The following is a 21165-nucleotide window of genomic DNA, read 5'->3' as shown; positions in this document are numbered from 1 at the left end:
GCTGCCGGGTTGGCGCAGATTGCTTTTTCTTCTCTTCCATCCCATCCTCCCTTCTGGTCCTCCTTTCCACAGTGGGAGTCCGTGCTCCTGCTCCTCGGTTGGCTCCTAAGTGCCCCGCCAGGTCCCCTCTCCTTTCGCTCTCCCGGCTCCGGCTCCCGACTCTTCGGCCCGCTGGCCTCTGCTTCCCTCCCCTGCCTCGTTTCTCGTCGCCCCTGCTCGCTCCCCCCGGCGCTCGCCCGGGCGCTGTGCTCGCTCCTGGATCGCCAGCCGCGCAGCCGGGCTCGGCCGGCCGCCCGCGCGCCACTGTGCAGTGGAGTTTGGTGGAATCTCTGCTGACGTCACGTCACTCCCCACACGGAGTAGGAGCAGAGGGAAGAGAGAGGGATGAGAGGGAGGGAGGGGAGAGAGAGTGCGAGACCGAGCGAGAAAGCTGGAGAGGAGCAGAAAGAAACTGCCAGTGGCGGCTAGATTTCGGAGGCCCCAGTGCACCCGTGGACTCCTTCGGAACTTGGCACCCTCAGGAGCCCTGCAGTCCTCTCAGGCCCGGCTTTCGGGCGCTTGCCGTGCAGCCGGAGCCTCGGCTCGCTGGAAATCGCCCCGGGAAGCAGTGGGACGCGGAGACAGCAGCTCTCTCCCGGTAGCCGGTAAGTGGAGGCCATCTATCCCGCAGGGATGTGAGATAATGCGAGTCTGGAAATTTGTTCCACTTCGGAGAATCTTCACCGTAGGTGATTTGTGGCTTTTGGGGCTAAGTTTCGCCCAAGGTAACGCAGTCGGCAAACAGACCTTGCAAAGCCCTGTTCCTTTCGTCCCCCGCCACAGACACTAACAATCTACAGGGTGCTGAAGTCGAGAGGGAAGCCAGACCATGGCTGGCACTTAAAACGAGGTATCTTCCCTTAAATCTCGGTGCCAACACTGCAGGAACAAATCCTCGGGCCAAGGATTAGCATTCTCAAGATAAAGGGCTGGGTACAAAGTTTCAGCTACTGGAAGATTAGCCCCCTTCCCATTGTTATCCATTGGGAAAAAAAAAAAAAAGAAAAGAAAAAGATTCCATCTTAACTGGCAGTTAGTGACCTCTCAGGCCCAAGCGAATTACCTGGGAGCCAGGCCTGGATGCCAAGCTCTCACCATTTCTTTGGATTTTAACTCCTTTAAATTGATCACCAGTCAACTCCAATCTGGCACTTCAGGAGATACACTTTAAATGGATGCAGAGAACTATTTTCCAGCTGGAGATTAAGAAAAAAATTTTCGATTCTAAACCTCCGAAATATGTTCCTCTTTTCCAGTTTAACCACTTTACTTTCTTAAGCAATTTAGAAATCAAACTATCATAAGGTGGTGTGATTTTTTTTTACTCTTTTGTGTGAGTATTGTCTTACTAAACTAAACGGAAAAAACTTTTACCATTATAAATGTAAATATCAGAATTCATACATTCTAAAATATTTTTATGAAAAATTAATCTGATTTAAAGAAATTTCCTTGCATTTGTTTTAGTCTATCAATCAAAACTAAAGATGCTTTTATCACACAAAATATCATTTTGGCAGAAATCCATCTAAAATTCAAATACCAATAATATCCAGAAAACAAAGCACATAAGCAAAATAAATTGAAGATTTTTGTTGATGTAACATGAGCATACAACATTTCAATAACCAAACTTTCCCTAAAAAATTAAATAGCCACTTCATTTGTGGAATGTTTTACTTTAACTCAGCAAAATTACACTTAAATTATTTAGGTGCTTTTTTCCTTAAGTTAAGCGTGTTTGTCTTCAAATGTTCCTAAAGCACTTATATTAATTGGTTGTAAAGAACGCATACACATGGTAAAATACAGAACTGAACTGAGCAGTATTTTAATTTCCTTAAATAATTACTTACTACAAATTAATTTACTGGCTAATTTCACAATTTAGTTCATTTAAAACACATGTTCCTGTGCTGTTTATTTTTAAACTTTCCATTAAAGATTTTGTTATGGGGTAACAAAGTGTATGAAAAGGGGGGAAATGTGAAAGGATCTGGGATTATTCGAACTGTATTTTTCCTGCACTTTCATTCTTGCGGTAGTCATCAGAAATTATTTTTTAGCAAATTGTTTTATTTCTTAGGGCTTGCCTGCCTGCTTTGCCATGGTTCCGCGTCCTCCATTAGCCGTGTAGTGCTTTTTGTGTGCTCACAATATAAAACCCAAGTTGGCCAAAACAAGAGTCCTTGGCATATACATTCCAACTAGAACATGAACTTTGGGGGTGAGAACTACCTCCCATCAGGAAAAGTCTCCCATCTCAATTTGTGAGATTAGCCATTGAAGCCAGTTCCGAGGTCTGGCAGCCAAATTTCTCACAGAAGACTTGTCTTGATAGGGCAAGTTTAAGGATCAGCAGGCGGGAATTGGAGGTCTCTTTTTAAAAAATTATCTTCCCCAGTTATTTAGACTCAGTTCTTCTAGTAGGCCTGGTCATTAAATGAAGCATAAAAATGCAAGTCTCAAGGCTCATTTTGACTGCAAAATAAATCTCCAAGTCACAAGGACATGTAGGAGTGAGCTAAGGAACACGCCTTGACCTTCTTTTCAGTCCTTAGAGTGGAGCTCTATGAGTTCTTGAAGATTTGTTTTGTATTGCTTTGTTTGGTCTTCAGCACTGAAGCACGGGGAAGTGGGGGGAAGAATGTGTAATAATTGACTGACTTTACACCAAGCAACGCAATCTTTTTCTTTTGTATATTTCATTCTTTAAAAAAAAAATAAACAAAAACTATTTGCAGTTACCATCTGCAGTGCTCCGGCTACCAGCTAATAATGCAGCCAGTTCAGACATATAAAAAAAAAAAAAGATTATCGAAATGATGATGACATGCAAATTTCCTCCGAAATTATCATAAGTAAACATTTGAAGTCTGGACTAATAAAATCCCATCTGTGTTACTTCATATCGAGTTAATAGAAAGCTGTGATAATGAATTTTGTAATATCTCACGAACAGACATCTCAATCAGGGACTAATCCTGTGATTTTACTGCAGAATCACTAAATCTGGAGCCGCCAAACTGCTACTTCTGGGCCCACGGGCCCACAAGGATCGAATCGGCAGAGTCCCCGCCCGCGTTCTCGCTAGCGGGTGGGGGAACCGCCTGGCCGTCCCCACCCTGGATCCCCACGCCACAGCGCCGGGCAGCCCCTCCTGTAGGCAGCGACCTTGGCCAGAGGCTCCCCAGGGCCCAGCTCCCTTCAGGAGAGGCCGAGACGCAGGGAAACGGTACTCAGGCCAGAGGCAGGCCCGCAGCTCCCTGCCCCGCCTCTGTGCCTCCGCCAACCCGACAACGCTTGCTCCCACCCCGATCCCCGCACCCGCGAGAAGTGGGCCCTCCGGTCGTCGGCGTACCCTGGTTAGCGTGGAGAGAGGCAGGCGCTGAGATCGAAGGGGCCTAGGGAGCCCTGGACCTTCTTTTCTTGTCTTTAAAGCAACCGCGGCTCTTCTACCCACCCGGTGGAGCCCCTGGAGACCCACCTCTCCCTGCTTGCCTGTGGCAGAGAAGGGGGAGCGCGTTAAATGCTTGGCTCGCTGCGTTGTGGTTGAAAACGTGAAAAAGATTTGGCTCGCCCGGGAGAGAAAGGGGGAGAACTGGGTAGCAGTTATACCAGAGCTATTTCTCCGTCCTTGGCGGGCAGTAAACCCTCCAAGAACGTTTGCCCTGCTCTCCTCAGTCTCGCTCAGTCCACCCAGTGTCTCTCCTCTGCGATCTTAAATCATACTTTAGGGTAATTATTTGTAGTAAGTAAATAAATGGCCGGGTTAGTATCTCTAGGAGAAAGTGTGGCTAAATATGGAAAAGTGGCTCCTGATGGATGAGAGGCCCGAAGTCAGCTCGCTCCTGGAACACCCTAGGCCAAGAGCCCGTTCGTTTCAGAATTACAGAAAACCGAGGTAAACTGCTGTCTAGGACAGGGGCACGTTGGCGCTGATGTTCTACAAATGTTTACCGAGCTCCAACTAATGGATAAGCACTGAAGGGTGGTCTTTGCATACAGCTTCCCAAAGAGAAAAGTCCTCTCCACCCGCCCACTCCCGCTGCCATTGCGTTCAGATGAGTTCTTAACCCCGGCACCGAGATTCTTGAAAGTAGGTCCACAGCCTCCCCAGCACACTGTGGCTTTATAGTCCTCTAACCTCTGGGCACTTTTGCGGCAACTCTGGAGGGAGATCCCCTCTTGATAAATATCTAAATGTCCTGGGCCCGAGGCTAGGCTGGAGATGCTGCTGCACAGCCAGAGGCTGTCAGGTCGGAAAAACACGCCTGAAGCCTAGCACACAGTAGGCGCCTAACAGCTAGTGTAACGTAGTCTCATCTGAGCCCTGCTCACTCGACGGCCGCCGCTTCTTACAGCCTTCCTTCTCTTCTGTTTTGCAGATAACGGGGAATGGAGACCAACTGCCGCAAACTGGTGTCGGCGTGTGTGCAATTAGGTAAGAACCCCCTTCTCCTGCCCGGGTCATCGAACGGGAGGCCGCGCCACGTGAGGGCGGCAAGAGGGCACTGGCCCTGCGGCGAGGCCCCAGCGAGGGGCGCTTCCCCGAGGGGCCAGCCTGGGCAGGAAGGAAATCAGAACCACAGTGGCCTCTCACTGTGGCGGGGCGGTGGACTAGGAAACAGCGGCGCGCTGTGTACCGAAGCCCCCCAGCCTCCTCCTCCTGGCTGGAACCGCGGGCAACCGGGGAGGCGCAGAAAGAGTACGCCATCCTGCCCCGGGTTGCCAGAGGGTCCGGGGGACGGGGATGCCGTCAGCTCTTTCCTCTAACTGGGTCTTTGCTCTTTGTCCCTCTTTCTCCTCCGGCCTGCCTCGCCCCTCCCCCTCCTCCCGTCCCCGGCTCCTTTCGGCCACGGTCCGGGACGCCTCTCTCCGCACGTGGGGCGGGCGCGCGCGTGGCCCAGGCGTGCAGCCGGCGGCCGTTGAATGTCTCTTCTCCAAAGACTCCGAAATCAAAAAGGTCGAGTTCACGGACTCTCCTGAGAGCCGAAAAGAGGCAGCCAGCAGCAAGTTCTTCCCGCGGCAGCATCCTGGCGCCAATGGTAAGGCCGGGAGGGAAGCGCAGGCCGCGCGCTGGGCACCCGCCTCCGGGACTCTGGGCCTCGGGCGAAGCGCAAGAAGGCGAGGCCGCCAGACCTGACGCGCCTGCTGCTTGAACTTAGACACTCCGCCTCTGGGTGGGACGGGAAGCAGCCGTCCCAGGGACGTTAATTCCTTTCCCCAAATTATACTGCACTCCTGAGACCCAACACCTCTCCCTCTCGCTCGCTCCCTGTGGTCTGATCCCCTGCGCACGCTCCAGCAAACCTCGGCGTCTAGGCTGGCGTGGAAAAGTGGTCCAACAGCGACCTCTGTCGCTCGTTATATCCCACTGCGCGCAGCACCACCAGGGCCCACTCAGTCCCACAGGCTCTCAGCCACGCCCCACCCAGACTTGTGGGTGCGCGGTTCATCGCGGGAGGCAAGCAAGGGAAACTTGAGTTGGCGAAGGTTTGCTTTGGCTGGTTGGGGGAGGGGCGGGGGGCCGACAACATCCCTGAAGAGCTGGAGGGCAGCCACTGTGCTTAGCAGCCCAGGGTAGAATGGAGGTTTGCCCCTGTCGACGCGAACCTGCCTGAAGTACTGGTTGCCAGGCCTTGGGTTTTGGCGATGTCGTTGCTTGATTGGCTGGTTTCACTCTGGAGGAATCGAGGGACATTGCCAGAGGAGGTCTACAGGCTTACGTAAAAAATTAAAAAGTCTCCAACCTACGCCACAGGCCTTTCCTGAATTGAAACTTGTTCTATGGGGGGGGGGGGGGTGTAAGGGATGGAGGAGGGAAGATGCCTTTCTTTTCAAATACATGGGGGAAAAAAACCCCTCAAATTTACTGTTCCTCTATTTTCCTGGCTCTGTAGTAAATAAGTGCCTAGCCTTAGGAGGCTATTGACCTTTGATAATGTGAGCAGATAAAGCCCCCCCCCCCCACAGCCCTCGGCCCCTAACCCCCTCTTTCCGGATTAAAGTGTAAGAATACAAATGTAATATGGGATGGAGGGGGGCGATTTGGGACCCCGGTCAAAAAAACAAACCGTATTACTAAGAAGAAAACAAAGGTCTTGCATTGGAGTTTCCCCGTGAATCTGAGAGAAAATGATCATTTGTTGAAATGAAGCGTCTAAAGCGATCGGGTGCTTCACGCCCGGACACTGCACTACACCGCCAGTCGCCCTGCTGGGCCAGTTAAACGCTCACTTGTCCGGGATTAACCCCATGGGGTTAAATGGGGGCAATGCAGAGATAACGTCGCGTGATTTCTGTCATTTAGATTGTGTTAAATTCTTCTTCTGTTTGATAATCGGTAGTAAAAATAAATTATTAGACCGTAGTATGTTTGGGATATGGTTAAAAATCAAGAGCAGCGATGACTTCTGGGGAGAATGCTTTGCGCGGGCTCAGCCCTGACTCCGGCCAGACTAGAGGAGCTCCCCAATCTCGCTTCGCGCGGGGCGGGCTCGCAGTCGCCAAGCCGAGGCTGACATTTCTTATTGTGCTGGGAGCCAGAGAGACGCAAAAATGTCTCCTTCCCCCAGTCCCCACCCCAGGTTTCCTAGACATGGGGAATGCATTCTGAGGACAGGTGGAGAAGCCTACGGTAGGATGGGGTCCTCGTAGGTGAGCAGGAAACGGCTAAGAGCAGAGGAGTTCTGCTTGCGCCAGTCGCAAGCCGCGCAGGCGCCCCTGGTCGTTCGCTTTTGATAACTAGCACATAAAGAACTAGAAATAATGAATGATTGCTTTCTTAACCATTACTTTCAGGCCCGCATTGTTTTAGTGCACGTGAAAGGCTCTTCCCCTACACTCAATATGTCTTTTTCTACTTTTTGACCGAAAAGAAAAATTGCTGCCTAAACACGTTTAATGCCATTAATTAAGAAAAGGCATGTAATGGGAAGAAATGCTGAAAATCTTGATTTAATTGGCTTTTAAGGAACTAGTAGACAAGACAAAAAAAATCACACGAGTGGGCAAAGCTATAGCACTGCTGAAGGATAGAGCACCTATCCTTCCCTGATTTTAAGTTAACTTATGGAATATCCAAAGTCCTGGCCACAGCCTGCTTGTAAAACAAAAGGATTTATTTCTTGTGTTTTTTTTTTAAGTTTTTCTTTGCTTTTAAAGAGAAAAAAAAGTTCACAATGACATATGACTTCTTCAAAAGGCCGTGATAGTCTATTACGCTACCCTCTCCGCCTCTGCCCCCAACGCCGCCCAAAAATACCATGTCCTCGTTAAAGACTAAACGTTCTGTATAGGCAGAGTCCACCTCTAAGCAGTCCAGGCTCTGCCTTCCTTCCCTAGTGAGTCCCATTCTCCTTGGTATCCATTGGGCGGATGCCCAGCCTGGATAGAACCCCGAAACGGGGGTAGCACGAGAGCGACTGGAGACCCCTAAAAGCCAGAGGTTTGAGAGAGGGTGGACGCAGCTAGCAGAAGATGGTGTAGAAGCCAGCTGAGAACGACCCCCTAGAGCAAAGAGACCTTTCTTTGGCTTTTCTTGCTTTGGGGGTCCTGAAAGGTGCCTTCATCTTGTGGAACTCATAAAATGGTCTTCACCCTCAGGAGGAGGACGGACTGACCCTCCTCTGTCACTGGCTTAAAAAGTTTCAGGGCGGCGGCTCTGGGTTCCGTGCTGAAATCGGACTGCACTGCAGCCCCTTTGGACCTGACGCCTGGCTTTGCGTCCCGACAAGGGGCGGGTACTTCCCCCGGCCTCCCCCAGGAACGCATTAATTGTTAAATAGCTTTGGCCAAGTGGATGGGCTGAAAGTGTTCGACCCAAGTCTCTGGTGTGCACAGACTTCCTCCCTCTGGGAGGTGGGCTCCATGGCCCGTTGTGGCACCCCCAGCCGCGACACACACCTTCACACGCGGCAGCAGCTCGGTCCCAACCTTCTTCGAAGGACCTGGGTTAACCCTGGCGGCCTTGGCAGCCGCAGACCCCTCTCCGCCGCCCCGCTCCCGCGCCTCTCATTCAATCAGCGAATGTTTGCGGAGCATATACTACGTGGACTCCTAATGTACCCCCTGAAAGCAAATAATACAGTTTTCCTCGCCGTCATGAAGGGATTTTAATCCTAACATGGACACCAGCGAGATCAGCCCAGACCGTCTCTAGCAAAACGCAAAATGGTGGTGCGTGGGGTGGTGACCAAGGTCCTGAGCCTTGTCAGAAAGAAGGGGATGTGTAGAGAAAGGTGGAGAACTCTAGCTGTGGCTAGCGCGGAAGGGACAGGTGCTTGCCGAAGGGGGCATGAGGCTTGAGGAAAAAGCAACGAAATAGGGGTAAGGAGAGTTTTCCATTTTCTTTCCTCCGCCCGACCTCCGCCATCCCATGCTCCCCTCCCCTCCCCCACCCCCCGCGCCAATCAAATCTGCAGCTCACTTGAAAGGTGCCCCACCGCTTTGTGGTTTTTCACCCCCAGGGGAAATTGTACCAGTTGTCCGAAAGTAGTCAGTCCCTGCGGATCCCTGCCCGCAAAAGTGGTCTTTACAGGTCGCGTTCCTCGCTGCTGACTCGGTACACAAAGTTTCTTAAGGCTGGTTCGGCTGTTATTCCTCACCGCCCGCTGCTAATATATGCAGCAGTTGTTAGAGCGGCTCGGGGGAAAAGGAAATGTATAACGAAAGCTTATTCGTGAGCAGGAATATACTAATGGAACAATCTGATGTCTTCTTAATCCTATGTAAAAAGCTTTGTCGTCTTCCTAATATTGACTGAATGGGTAATTAATGGCTCTTCATCTAGGCGAATACCCTGTAATCCAAGATAGGCAAAAGACAACAAGCCCAAGGTAGAAGACAAAAGGCCCAACTGCAGCGGCGTTTGCCCGCCTCCTACCCCCCAGGGTCTCTGACTAGGAAAGTTTTCTCTCAGAGGAGAAAAAGGCAGGAGTGGGAGAATATATACCTATCATTTCGGGGCTAGACTTCACCGCAGCACCTGACCACCCAGCTCAGTTTTCTGTTACTCTGTCTTTCCACCTCCAGTCCTTCTCCCTGCATTTTTTTTCTTCTTAACTCCTCTAGGATGACCTCCTACCACCACCGCCATTATGGTCCTAATAACCTTTCCCCCTAAACCCCACATCTTTCACTTCAGCAACCAATGAGGCTGTTTTCTGATCCAGGAGGAGATTCTTTTCTTTTAGAACCCAATGCGTAGAGTCTTTGAGAACTAAAGTAGTTGGTAGGGGAAGAAGAAATTAATAGAAAGGGAGAGAGCATACAGAATTGTGTGTGTATGTTAAAGAGCGACCAGGAATGACAGAGTCAACTTCTTTGTGAGGATCTGACGGGAAGAGTGTCCAAGACTCTACCAGCATGTTTTTAACAGGCTGACATTTTAATTTAAACCTTTAGAAGTAATATATTATTTGGGTTACTACAATGAGGTAGGTTCCTTTTTTTTTTGTCAGCTGACAGCTTTTAAAATATTATTTCGCTAGGGAAATAAAAGCTTCATCTCAGATTATAGGTGGGTATTTTTGGATTTATGTGATTTATGGTCACCATGACAACTAATGCTGAATGTTAGCTACCAGCATGTCTGGGAGAGAGAAAACAGAAAGAAGGGAGAGCAAAAGAAATAGAAAAGGGAGATGGACATAAGCTGGAGAGGGAAGAAAAGAGAAAAAGAGGAAGACAGATGAGTGTTTAATCCAACTGTTGTTTAAAAAAGTGGCGGGGGGTGGGACTTCATTTAGCCCCTTGCCACTTCCTTCTTTCCTGACCTGGATATCTATGCTCAATTTCATATTCCACCCTTCCTTCCCCTTCTCCAAACACATGTGCTATACCATTCTCCTTATTTTACTTAGTTCAGCAAGTAGTTGCTTTCTGGAGACTCAGTGACACCTAGGAAAACTGTGGCGGTAACATGCAAATGTGAGAAAGCATTAACAGCATGTTCGTTGAGTGATTTTAGCAAATGCCCCCTCCTCTAATCTCTTTCTCTTCTCTTCCCCAGGCCACTGTGAGGTGGTAACTCCCACTGCCATCTGAACACTGTTCCCCCAGGTAGTTACCCCAAATCTCAAATGGTTGAGCAGCTAGAGCTGTGGGTTGGAAAAATGGGTACCATTTGCAGGGACCCAGAGAGCGTGGCTGTTGCTCAATATATCTACAGACTTCCAATTCAGAAAATAATCTTCCCCTTTTGACAAGCCAGAGCTTTTTAAATTCCATTTAGGAAATGGGGAAAAGGACAGCTACAGTGAAGCTTTTAATTTCTGGGTTATTTGGTTCCATAGCTATGAGGGGTGGTGGGTAGTGGACTGTTTTCAGCTTGGTTTGTATGCAGAGAAAAGCCAGATATTGGAGGGGGTGGGGCACTTCTCGGGCAGGATGCAAGGTCTCCATCTGACCTCTGCGCCTTACCAGGAGCTCACACACTCACGCCCATCACGTGGCTCCAAGCTGAGTCCAGGCGGGCCTCGTCCTTGAGCTAGCTTGGGCAGGGCAGGACTCCCACCCGTCTACGGCCTAACAGCTCAGGGAGATGTCTAATTAAGCCATCTTCTGGGTGAACTCTGAAGACAGACTCTTTCCAAAAGTCAGAGATCACTTGGTTGAGTCCCAGGCCAGATTGATACGGAGAGTTTGGCGGCACAGCCCAACCGCTCACTGCCATGGCCAGAGGGACTTTGCACAACTAACACTGAAGAGTGTGAAATTAAATAAGACTTTAAGACTGGTAATCGGTGGCAAATACCAGCACAAAACACGGCTGACCCCATGTCACACATTTCCCTCCTCTAGGGTCTTTCTTTGAAAGAATAAGCAAGAAACCCCAATCGAGACAACCCCTGATGTCTCCCAGACTCAAAACCTCACGCCGGCACTGGGCTTTCCTTCTTTGCCCCACGTGAGCCATGCAGCACCTCTAGTTTCCCTACCAGGATCCCACCGATGTTCTCCGTATTGGAAATTTCTGTGTTAGAGGCTGAACTCATAGTAATTTCTAAAACCAATTAAGAAGAACTTAGCCAGAGGTCACAGTAATGCTGGAATCACAAAATGCATAAGATTTATTTTCTTCTGGCCCCTTTCTCATCTATGCTGCCTATGCCTGTGCACCCACAAGTCTTATGTACATTAAATCTCCAAAATCAACCACCACCATGCCACAGAGTTTTCACTGGACAGTGTTTCTTAGTTCCCACCACATACCTCCTTTTCCCCATGCAGACTTATCATGTTGGTGTCCTGCCACACAGGGGGCCTGAGAAGAATGTCACCCAATCGCCGCTGCTGTGAGTGTGTAAAGTGATTAGGAGATTAGGAGAATGTTGAAACTCCTGCTGGAAAAATGCAAAGAAAATCCTCACTTTGAGTCAGTTGTTTACAGAGCCAGTGTGTGTGTGCGTGTGTGTGTCTGTAATATAAAATGGATGTGAATATATATATACAAATAGATATGGTTTTGCTTTTACTTTAATCTGAATTATCTAGATAATTGTCTTTATTCACCACTTGACTTCAATGGGTCCACACAAATTAGGACTCCTTATCTTTTTAGGCATCTAGGCTGCTGCTGATCCCCAGTGCTTCCAACATCTCGCACACGTTGGCACTATGAGGAGCAGTCACGTGCCCTTGGGTTTTTCAACCACTTTGGAGGCTGATTGAGGTCCTTCATACATGTATATTTGTCGTGATGAAAGTTCCATCGGTAGAGTGGAGCCACCAGAGCTTTTATCAAAATTCTGTGGGTTTATGAGAGATGGGTTTAGAAATCTATATGGCTCTGTGGGGCTTCTCGGCTTTCTAAAATAAGGCATTAACACCCAAGCTTCCAAAAATATTTGCAGCTCTGGGGTTTGAATCTTGAAAAACAAGGAGTGAGGGGCTATGTATACTAACTACAGTGGAGATTTTTTTCATTCTTTAATGTGATGGAGTTCCTTCATGAAATGAAGCTTTAAGGGGCATGGTATTGTGGGGACCACAGCTATTCTGAGGTTTAAAAGAAGAAACTGGAATATGATTAGTAAACACATTCAGCAGAAAAGAGCTGGATTCTTATTGACTTAGTTATAGGTCATCGGCTGGCAGTGCAATGGGAGGAAATATTTACTTTACACATATACTTTATGATCTTGGGGGAATTAGAGGAAATTCAATAAGAAAACGGCTAGAAACATTTAAAACCCTTATTTAAAAGACTTAAGCAAATTAGAGTCTTATCAGATTAAAAACCACTACAAATGTAAGAGCATTGTCTTCAGTGAAACGCTGTGGGGTCTGAGAAGGAGATTCTCCGCCAAATCTCCGGGATAAAATGCGTCATTTAAGCACCAGATAATGAGCAGAATGTAAATTAATTTAACCTTCTTTACCAACAGGCTGCTAGTGTAATGTGTATAATTTAGTGATAAGATTGCAGGACCTAATATAGCTGGATGTATGAGCCTCAGCTAATGCAGACCTGTCACATGAGGATGTGTTTTACTCTGAGCAGGTGTCTGTATGTGTGGAATGGGGTAAAGTGGAATAAAAGGTTAAAAGCAGAAATGCTGATTTAAAGCTTACTATGAAGAAATTCCTCCCTTGCAGCCAAATTATTCTTAAAGTGGGATGATACTGGTGAAGAAAGACTGAAAAACAATTCTCATTTGCGTCTTTGGACTGCAAGTTTAAAATGGGGAGGAGTTGCAGATAGGGTTTGGGGGTGGTCAGGGCAAAGAGAGACACATAAGTTGCAAATATATTTGTAGTCTGCTTCATCCACTTTGTTCCACACCGAATAAGTTTCCCAATCTTGTGAACAAGGACAAGGAGGGAGTGTTTTAAAGATACTTCATGCTGGCATTGCAAATCATTGACTGTAATGTCAAACAAATACACATTCAGAGATGATAACACTAACTCCATAGTAAAACAATCGCCCATGCAGAAACCCAGAGGAGATTAGTTTGTCCTCTCCAGCTGACCTATGCTGGGGGACAAAAGGACTTTCAAAAATTATTTTGAATATGTTTGGATTTCTTTCTTTAATTTCTTTGGAAATTAAATTTACTTGGAAACAGTGCTATAAAGAGTTGATGTCTCCAAAGGTGATTTTTTTTGTTTTATATAAATAAGGTTTTGCTTTTGCTAGTTGAGCGCAGTTCTAGGCTTTTCGCCCTTAGCTCACACACACCCCTTCTGCCTGCTTGGACTTTAACGGCTCAAGACAGCCTTGAGCTCACTGGGAAAAGAAAATGACTGTTAAAAATTATCCTTGAAATTGGTTATTTGGCGACATTCTTAATTGTATGGAAATTCATTAAGGCATATTTCATATATAATTAGCTCAAGGTTGTTGATTCTACAGGCTTTATGGATTTAAATCTGATTGATAATAAAGTAAACAAGAGAGTCGAATTTAAAGCGTGGCTCTCTCGGGTTAGGACGAGCTTAGTACAGTGTACAAGGAATTTGAAAGATCTAGGATATGTGTCTTAATCAACGTTAAGTAGAATGGATAAGCTTTCAGCATTTTGAAAACGCTGGGTTAGGGTTTCTATTCTATTGTGTGTTTTCTGTCTGGGGACTAATAAGCATCACAGAGAACGTGATCTGAGGCGACTTTTTATTCTTGTATAAATCCAGAGTGAACCACCAAACAGTTGTTCGTTTAAAGTCAAGGTAATTTTCTTTTGACGGGTCCATTTGCTTCTCGATTTCTAATTTATTAGCCTGCCTTTTCAGGGCTCTGTCTTCTTTGCAATTAAAGCTTCTTCAGATTAGCGCAGCATTCACTTGACAGGCTGTTTGGAAAATTTAAGATCGGAGAGGTGATTTGTTGCTGTTTTTCAAATTTTCTAGTTTTAAGTAACGTGTCTCCTTTTTATATGGGGTGGGAGATTGGAAATGGATGTAGTGAGACACAAAGAGTGGGTGTCTTGTTGATCCTTGTACCTTTCTCTTCTTGACCTTTCCACTCTCTTCTCCCAAGCCTTCGACTCCTAGCCTCATCTCTTCACCTTTGGGTTCGTACTAAAAGCCGGATCGCCTTGGGCTGGGCAGGAGCTGAATTCCCGGGAGCTTGCCTGTGTAGACCCAGTGGGCACGGCGAGGCAGTAGCCCGGCCCCGCACTGCTGATAGGTGCAGGCAGGACAGTCCCTCCACCGCGGCTCGGGGCGTCCTGATTGGTGCAGAGCCACGTCAGTCGCACCCGGAGAAGGGTCTGGGAGGAGGCGGAGGCGGAGAGGGCTGGGGAGGGCCGCGGCGGAGTGACGTCTCGGCACCAGGAAGCCCGCCTCTGGTTTTAAGATGTTAGGCCAACAGGGAAGCGCGGAGCCGCAGATCTGGTCCGTCGCTCGCCTGGGTGCCTGGAGCTGAGCTGCGGCAAGGCCCGGCTCCTGTTCGACCGCCCGAGGGGTGTGCTTGTGCGCGTTGCGGAGGGTGCGCTCAGAGGGCCGCGTCGTTGCTGCAGCGGCTGCTGCCGCCGCAGGGGATCTAATATCAGCTACCTGTCCCTGTCACTCTTGACACTTCTCTGTCAGGGCTGCCGCGTTGGGGGGCGGGCAGAGCGCGGTCGGCGTTAGCTTTCCTTATTGGAGGGGTTCTTGGGGGAGGGAGGGAGAGAAGAAGGGGGTCTTTGCCCACTCTTGTTTCGCTTTGGAGCTTGGAAGCCTGCTCCCTAAAGACGCTCCGAGTGGTGCCCTTCTGCCCACATCCCATGTCTTCGTTTGCCCGCTGACTTTCCGTCTCCGGACTTTTTCGCTTGAGCCTTCCGGAGGAGACGGGGGCAGCTTGGCTTGAGAACTCGGCGGGGGTTGCGTCCCCTGGCTCTCCCCGCAGCGGGGAAACTCCGCGCCTAGAGCGCGACCCGGAGCGGGCAGCGGCGGCTACGGGGGCTCGGCGGGGCAGTAGCCGAGGACTAGTAGAGCGTCGCGCTCCCTCGTCCATGAACTGCATGAAAGGCCCGCTTCACTTGGAGCACCGAGCAGCGGGGACCAAGCTGTCGGCCGTCTCCTCATCTTCCTGTCACCATCCCCAGCCATTAGCCATGGCTTCGGTTCTGGCTCCCGGTCAGCCCCGCTCCCTGGACTCCTCCAAGCACAGGCTGGAGGTGCACACCATCTCCGACACCTCCAGCCCGGAGGCCGCAGGTAAGGCGCCGCGCCGCCCTGCAGACATTCCCGCTCAGCTGCCCTGCGCCACCCGCTCCCTCTCGCCCCAAGGAAGTCAGCCCCTCCGGGGGGAGGCGTGGTGGGAGTGGTCGTTCGCCTGGCTCCCCGCAGAACTTCCGGGAGCCGGAATTTTGACTACCCCGCATCCCTTTAGTTCTCCCTCGACCGGCCCGGCTCCTGGGGCGCTAAGGGCGCAAGCAATTCTGCCGCCCTCTCTATTCGTACCCTGGCCTCCCTTCTGTTTCCTGGGTCACAAAAATCCCAGCATCTTGATTCGAGGACCTTCAGAGGCCGCCGACCTCTGTCCCTGTTTTCCTCTCGGCTTTCAGCTCCCGAGGAGCTCCACTCGTTAGGAAATTGCCTGAAACCACTCAGAAATGCCCTTCGCGAAGAGGCTTTTTTTTTTTTTTTTTTTTTTTTTTTGGGAAAGGGCCGGCGAACTTCGGTGCCCAACCGAATCCCCACATCTTTTCCTAGCCTTCCCAAACCGCATGGAAATCTGAGCTTTCTGCGAGAGGGAGGGGGGTCTGTAAACCACGCGCGTGTGCGCGTCCCAGGAGATTTGGTGTGTCTGCGCAGAGGTGTATAAATATAGTTGAAAGCACAGGCTATAAAAGTGAATGTGCCGCTGTAGTGAGATAAACATGTAAATAAAACGTGCGGCGCTGGGGGAGGGGAGGAAATGGGGCGCGGACGCCCACACTCGCGCCTGCACACCCCACAGGCGCAGCGCTCCTCGCGGCCCGGAGCCGCTGCGCGCACCCTCCTCCGGCGCCAGGCAGCCCAGCTCTTCCACGGCTTCTGCCGCCGGTCCAGTTGGCGTCCGCGTTGCAGGTGCGCATGCTGACCGGAAAGTGTGTGTGTTTCGTTTTCAGAGAAAGATAAAAGCCAGCAGGGGAAGAATGAGGACGTGGGCGCCGAGGACCCGTCTAAGAAGAAGCGGCAAAGGCGGCAGCGGACTCACTTTACCAGCCAGCAGCTCCAGGAGCTGGAGGCCACTTTCCAGAGGAACCGCTACCCGGACATGTCCACACGCGAAGAAATCGCTGTGTGGACCAACCTTACGGAAGCCCGAGTCCGGGTAGGAGCCAGCACGGAGTCTGGGAGGGATGGGGGGAGGATGTTGTGGAGGTACAGGCCAAGTAGACCAGGAGAGAATGTGGAAGGCAGCGCCGCCTGGGAGGGCGCCGGTGGGGCGCAGCTTTGCAAAGGCAGAAGGCCTCGCGGCGGCCTGGTTGCGAGATTACAGTTCCCTCTCCGAGGCCGACAGGACTGCCGCCCTGGCTCAGGCTCCCAGAGCGGCACCGGCTCACTGCCCCGCCATCCCACGATCTCACGAGCTGGGCTGCATGGGCAATCCCCTGCACAGGACATTGTGTTCCTGGCTTGCAGTTGCCAGAGCAGAGCTAGTAAAATCCCTACCAGGCCAAGAGCCGCGAACAGGCTCCAACCTGTGAGCCTTTAACAAGGAAAACCCGCCAGAGACACGGAAGAGTTGGCCCTCCCTGGGAAACCTTTGTGCCGGCCCTGGCCCAGCTTTTTCCCTCCTGGGCTCGCGCTTCTTACACCTTCTTTACGGTTGTTTCGGCCATTCAGGTCTCTCCCACACACCCTATTTCCTAGTTTTGTGATCTCCGGGAGCAAAGTTTTAATACACAACTACTAGTCCTCTTAGAAGGAGAAAGAAAAAAAGAAGAAAGACTTTTCTGCTTGGTTTATTTATCTTCTCTCAGGAGTTGAACTCTGGAAATTGAAACTCACACCCCCTCTTCTAAATTATAATCATAGTTTTGTAAAAAAGGGCTTACCTTAACTTTGTAGCAAATCTGTACTTTATGGATTGGCAAAAATGAGCCCAAATAAATAACTCAATAGCAACGTCCTGGTTTATGCTGGTCGGTGGAAGATTCCAAATTTGTTAGGATTCTGGAAGCAGAAAACAGAATCAAGCAAATCAAGCGGCATCCAGAGGCTTTGCTGTTAAAAAAAAAAAATTAAGTGCTCTGGGTAGAAAAAAATAAAGCCCCCGGTTAGAGCAGAGCAAACAAAAAGAAGAAAACAACGATAAAAAGAATAAAGACCAAAATGCTCTCCCAAATCAGAGGGAATGAAGACACTCTCTGGGTGGCATTTGTGCAAGGCATGAGGCTATGCTGGTGGATAAAAGGCCGGGAAGAAGTTGAAAATGGTTTTAGTTTAACTGTCCAGAGCCAGAGCTGGGTCCTGGGCGGCGTGGTTTTGAGCAAGGTCAGTCTTTCATTAGCTCTCTTGCACATCAAGGGAACGGGCCTCTCACCTACTCTTCTCGCCTGGGCAAAGTTTAGATGGCCTAGGGTAGAAATGGCAAGTAATTAAAATAAAGACAGAGTCTATGGGTTTTCTGGGATCCTTCGAAAACGCCCTCCCACCCCGCCCGCTATTCCGCAGCTCCACCCTAGTGCTTTGTAGCCGCGGCGCTGGGCTCTCCTTGCAGCTGCCTCTCCTTCCAGGGCGGCTGCTTGTCGAGCCAAGTGGGAGTGAGGCGTGCTTTTTATAGCAGTCGGGTGCAAAGAGGAAGGGGGATAAAAAGGAAATCAAGAATGAAAGGAAAAAGAGAAAAAGCGGATTACGCGGCTGGGCCCGGCGGAGATGTGTAATGTGAAACATCACTGGTGTCAGCTCGGATATCTCAGGCCAGGCCTCTCTCCAATACACAAAAGCCGCCGTCTGGGGCGACAGGGAGGCCCGATGTGGATTGGGATCGGGGTTGCGGCTGGGCCACCGGACACGGGTGGAAGCCGGCCGGCCTGGGTGGCCGCCTGCAAAGCCAAACGACCCGGCTGGGCCTGGCGCGCGGACAGGCCTGTGGTGGGCTTAGGGTAAAGAAGAGGCAGAGCGAAAGAAGGGGGAATCTGCAAAACTACCCTTTCCGGGTTCCCGGAGTTTAATATGCCAAGCTCCTGGAGTTAACGAGCTGACGAAGAGGTGGTCTTTTGCTCTTTATTTGGTTGTTTTGCTAGGCGAGAAAGAGTGTTGGCGGCCTAGTCCCTGTTAAGGGAGCACGTACCAGGGGGTGGGGGACTACAGTGGAGGTCAGGGAAGGGAGGGAGGAATTGCGTGGGAGAAAGAGCGATCCTCTAGTGCCCTTCCAGCCCCTTCTCCTCATCCGTGGGTCTGTGGCTTTGGAATGGAAGCAAGTTTGTAAGGTGCCCCGGGAAGGGTTGGAAAAGCCTGCTGCCCCGCGTTTGTTTTACATTAAGTGTTTTTGGACCTGGAGAAACGCCTGGCTGAGTGATCAAACCGTCCGCAGGTCTCCATGCGTTCGGCTGAGGTTTGTGGCGTAGCTCCGAGTCCCAGCTCGCAGGCCAGAGCAGACCAGGTCTCCTGCGCTTGGTGGAGACCCGGGCCAGTAACTGAAAGCTGGCCCTGGTATCTTGGTGTGCAGGGCGGTGCAGTGAAGCGAGGCCAGGGTGTGTGAGTGCGCTAGCGTGTGTGTCGGGGGAAGGCGGGGGTTGGCCTCCGATGGAAGTTTTATTAATCTGCACTGTGGCATCTGTTTGCTCCCTTGCCCCAACCGCCCCCAGGTTTGGTTCAAGAATCGTCGGGCCAAATGGAGAAAGAGGGAGCGCAACCAGCAGGCCGAGCTATGCAAGAATGGCTTCGGGCCGCAGTTCAATGGGCTCATGCAGCCCTACGACGACATGTACCCAGGCTATTCCTACAACAACTGGGCCGCCAAGGGCCTTACATCCGCCTCCCTATCCACCAAGAGCTTCCCCTTCTTCAACTCTATGAACGTCAACCCCCTGTCATCACAGAGCATGTTTTCCCCACCCAACTCTATCTCGTCCATGAGCATGTCGTCCAGCATGGTGCCCTCAGCAGTGACGGGCGTCCCGGGCTCCAGTCTCAACAGCCTGAATAACTTGAACAACCTGAGTAGCCCGTCGCTGAATTCCGCGGTGCCGACGCCTGCCTGTCCTTACGCGCCGCCGACTCCTCCGTATGTTTATAGGGACACGTGTAACTCGAGCCTGGCCAGCCTGAGACTGAAAGCAAAGCAGCACTCCAGCTTCGGCTACGCCAGCGTGCAGAACCCGGCCTCCAACCTGAGTGCTTGCCAGTATGCAGTGGACCGGCCCGTGTGAGCCGCACCCACAGCGCCGGGATCCTAGGACCTTGCCGGATGGGGCAACTCCGCCCTTGAAAGACTGGGAATTATGCTAGAAGGTCGTGGGCACTAAAGAAAGGGAGAGAAAGAGAAGCTATATAGAGAAAAGGAAACCACTGAATCAAAGAGAGAGCTCCTTTGATTTCAAAGGGATGTCCTCAGTGTCTGACATCTTTCACTACAAGTATTTCCAACAGTTGCAAGGACACATACACAAACAAATGTTTGACTGGATATGACATTTTAACATTACTATAAGCTTGTTATTTTTTAAGTTTAGCATTGTTAACATTTAAATGACTGAAAGGATGTATATATATCGAAATGTCAAATTAATTTTATAAAAGCAGTTGTTAGTAATATCACAACAGTGTTTTTAAAGGTTAGGCTTTAAAATAAAGCATGTTATACAGAAGCGATTAGGATTTTTCGCTTGCGAGCAAGGGAGTGTATATACTAAATGCCACACTGTATGTTTCTAACATATTATTATTATTATAAAAAATGTGTGAATATCAGTTTTAGAATAGTTTCTCTGGTGGATGCAATGATGTTTCTGAAACTGCTATGTACAACCTACCCTGTGTATAACATTTCGTACAATATTATTGTTTTACTTTTCAGCAAATATGAAAAAAATGTGTTTTATTTCATGGGAGTAAAATATACTGCATACAAATTGGTCTGGATTCTTTCTCCCCTCCTCTGTCACTAACTTGGCCAGGGCATCTCAGTCACTGCTTCCTAAACAAACCAGTTCCCTCTGCCTGCCTAGTTAAACATACAAGGCAGCAGTCCTTATTTAAATTTGGTAGAAATAAATGATAGCCATTCATCAGAAACTAAAAAGAAAAAAAAAGGCATTCCCGGGGGGGAAAAGGGCTACAAAATCTAATTTTGTCTCTCCAATTTTTCTTTGGCTTAAACCCAGAGGATTCCATTATGGCTAGCAAATAATATGAAAAAGAAAAAAGAAGAAAGAAATTTAGCAAGTCCATCAGCTTAAAATGACTCTCAAGTTTACTCCTTTATGGGGAAACCTACACCTCTAGCAAATTGTTCTGGAGAAATATTTGTGCATGTATACATGTATAGTTTATATGCATTTCTCTCAGGAGGAATACATCTATAATAAATTTACAGGGAAACATCTCCAGTTCAAAATATTTAGGCTTCCACGTTTATCTTCAGGCTTAAGTAGAGAGATCCTTCATGTTATATTGCATTACTATTTCCAAATCCTTTGGAGACATTAAAAGAAACAAAGATGATTTCTAATAACTACAGCCCTTCAGTTTCTCAAAGAACTCAGGGGTTGAGAGGTTAGAGTGGAGTTTCCTGAGTCTTGTCGAGCAATATGTAGTTGAGGCAAAGGTCATGCTCCCGGTGTTTTGTTTTAAATAATATTGACCCATTAATTCTAAACCTGCTTGTTCCTGAAATTATACAGGATTATAGTTTGCAAACTGCAGGACAATGAAGCAAATCAAGATGAATTACAGCCCTGGCCCTCCCTGCCATCCTCTGACATCTAAACAGGGAATGAGTTCGGTGTGAGTGTTTAAATGAACTTTAAGCACCCGATCCTTCTTTATCCGCGATTTTCAGCTTTAAAAAAATGTGAAATTTGATTTCATAACAAATAGAAACAAATACCACTTAGTCCCAGAGAATTCATCCTCATGGCGCTAGGAGGGTCGTTGTGGAGGTGGGGGGAGGGATGTGCTGAGATCTTTTGTTATGCTTGTCAACCCCGCGCACAATCAAAGTGGGCGAGAACAAACACCACGCTGGGGAACTTAGAGCAA

At 49.3% G+C, this 21165-nt stretch overlaps 1 protein-coding gene across 3 annotated transcripts; it reads left to right on the top strand.

Moving 5' to 3' along the window:
- Positions 1 to 230: 230 nt before the first annotated feature.
- Positions 231 to 20036, top strand: PITX2 (paired like homeodomain 2). 3 transcript variants are annotated; one of them, XM_009448142.5, is made up of 5 exons: positions 231 to 644; positions 4428 to 4483; positions 4950 to 5087; positions 16083 to 16288; positions 18771 to 20036. In XM_009448142.5, the coding sequence occupies exons 2-5, from the start codon at positions 4438 to 4440 to the stop codon at positions 19332 to 19334; spliced, it is 954 nt and encodes a 317-aa protein (XP_009446417.1). In that variant the 5' UTR covers positions 231 to 644; positions 4428 to 4437; the 3' UTR covers positions 19335 to 20036. The 3 variants fall into 3 exon arrangements, with proteins under 3 accessions (XP_009446417.1, XP_009446418.1, XP_001141234.1); XM_009448143.5 differs by lacking the exon at positions 4950 to 5087 and having other exon boundaries at positions 387 to 644; XM_001141234.7 differs by lacking the exons at positions 231 to 644; positions 4428 to 4483; positions 4950 to 5087 and adding an exon at positions 14249 to 15186.
- Positions 20037 to 21165: the final 1129 nt, after the last annotated feature.

This window comes from Pan troglodytes, chromosome 3 (assembly GCF_028858775.2).
Source record: "Pan troglodytes isolate AG18354 chromosome 3, NHGRI_mPanTro3-v2.0_pri, whole genome shotgun sequence".
Classification (NCBI taxonomy): domain Eukaryota; kingdom Metazoa; phylum Chordata; class Mammalia; order Primates; family Hominidae; genus Pan; species Pan troglodytes.
This window is presented reverse-complemented; position numbering and strand designations above follow the sequence as displayed.